Raw genomic sequence first — 226 nt, forward strand, 5'->3', positions numbered from 1 at the left:
CGCTGTGCTGCTGCCCCTGGGCGGGCGCGAGCGCCGCCCTGGGCCCCGGCTCGCTCAGCTCCAACGCCATCAAGATCCCGGCGCCGGGCGGCTCAGCCGTCAGCGCGTCCCCCCGCGACTCGGTGCTGCACGAGGGCAGCAACAAGTACCAGCCGCTGGACGCGCACCAGGTACGTGCTACCCCGGCCCCTCCCGGCCCGGCCCGGCGGGCTCCGGCCGCGCGCTC

General features: G+C 77.9%; 1 protein-coding gene across 1 annotated transcript in view; it reads left to right on the plus strand.

The window, feature by feature from the left end:
* Nucleotides 1-5: 5 nt before the first annotated feature.
* Nucleotides 6-226, plus strand: part of DKK1 (dickkopf WNT signaling pathway inhibitor 1) — a gene marked incomplete at its 5' end in the record, with an annotated part of 7,429 nt that continues 7,208 nt past the window's right edge. Inside the window, one exon of the mRNA XM_019507722.1 lies at nucleotides 6-185. Within this exon, the coding sequence (XP_019363267.1) occupies nucleotides 6-185 (180 nt within the window). The remainder of the gene's footprint in view (nucleotides 186-226) is intronic.

The sequence above is a fragment of the Gavialis gangeticus genome, unplaced genomic scaffold, assembly GCF_001723915.1.
Source record: "Gavialis gangeticus isolate Ggan-Ray unplaced genomic scaffold, GavGan_comp1, whole genome shotgun sequence".
Classification (NCBI taxonomy): domain Eukaryota; kingdom Metazoa; phylum Chordata; order Crocodylia; family Gavialidae; genus Gavialis; species Gavialis gangeticus.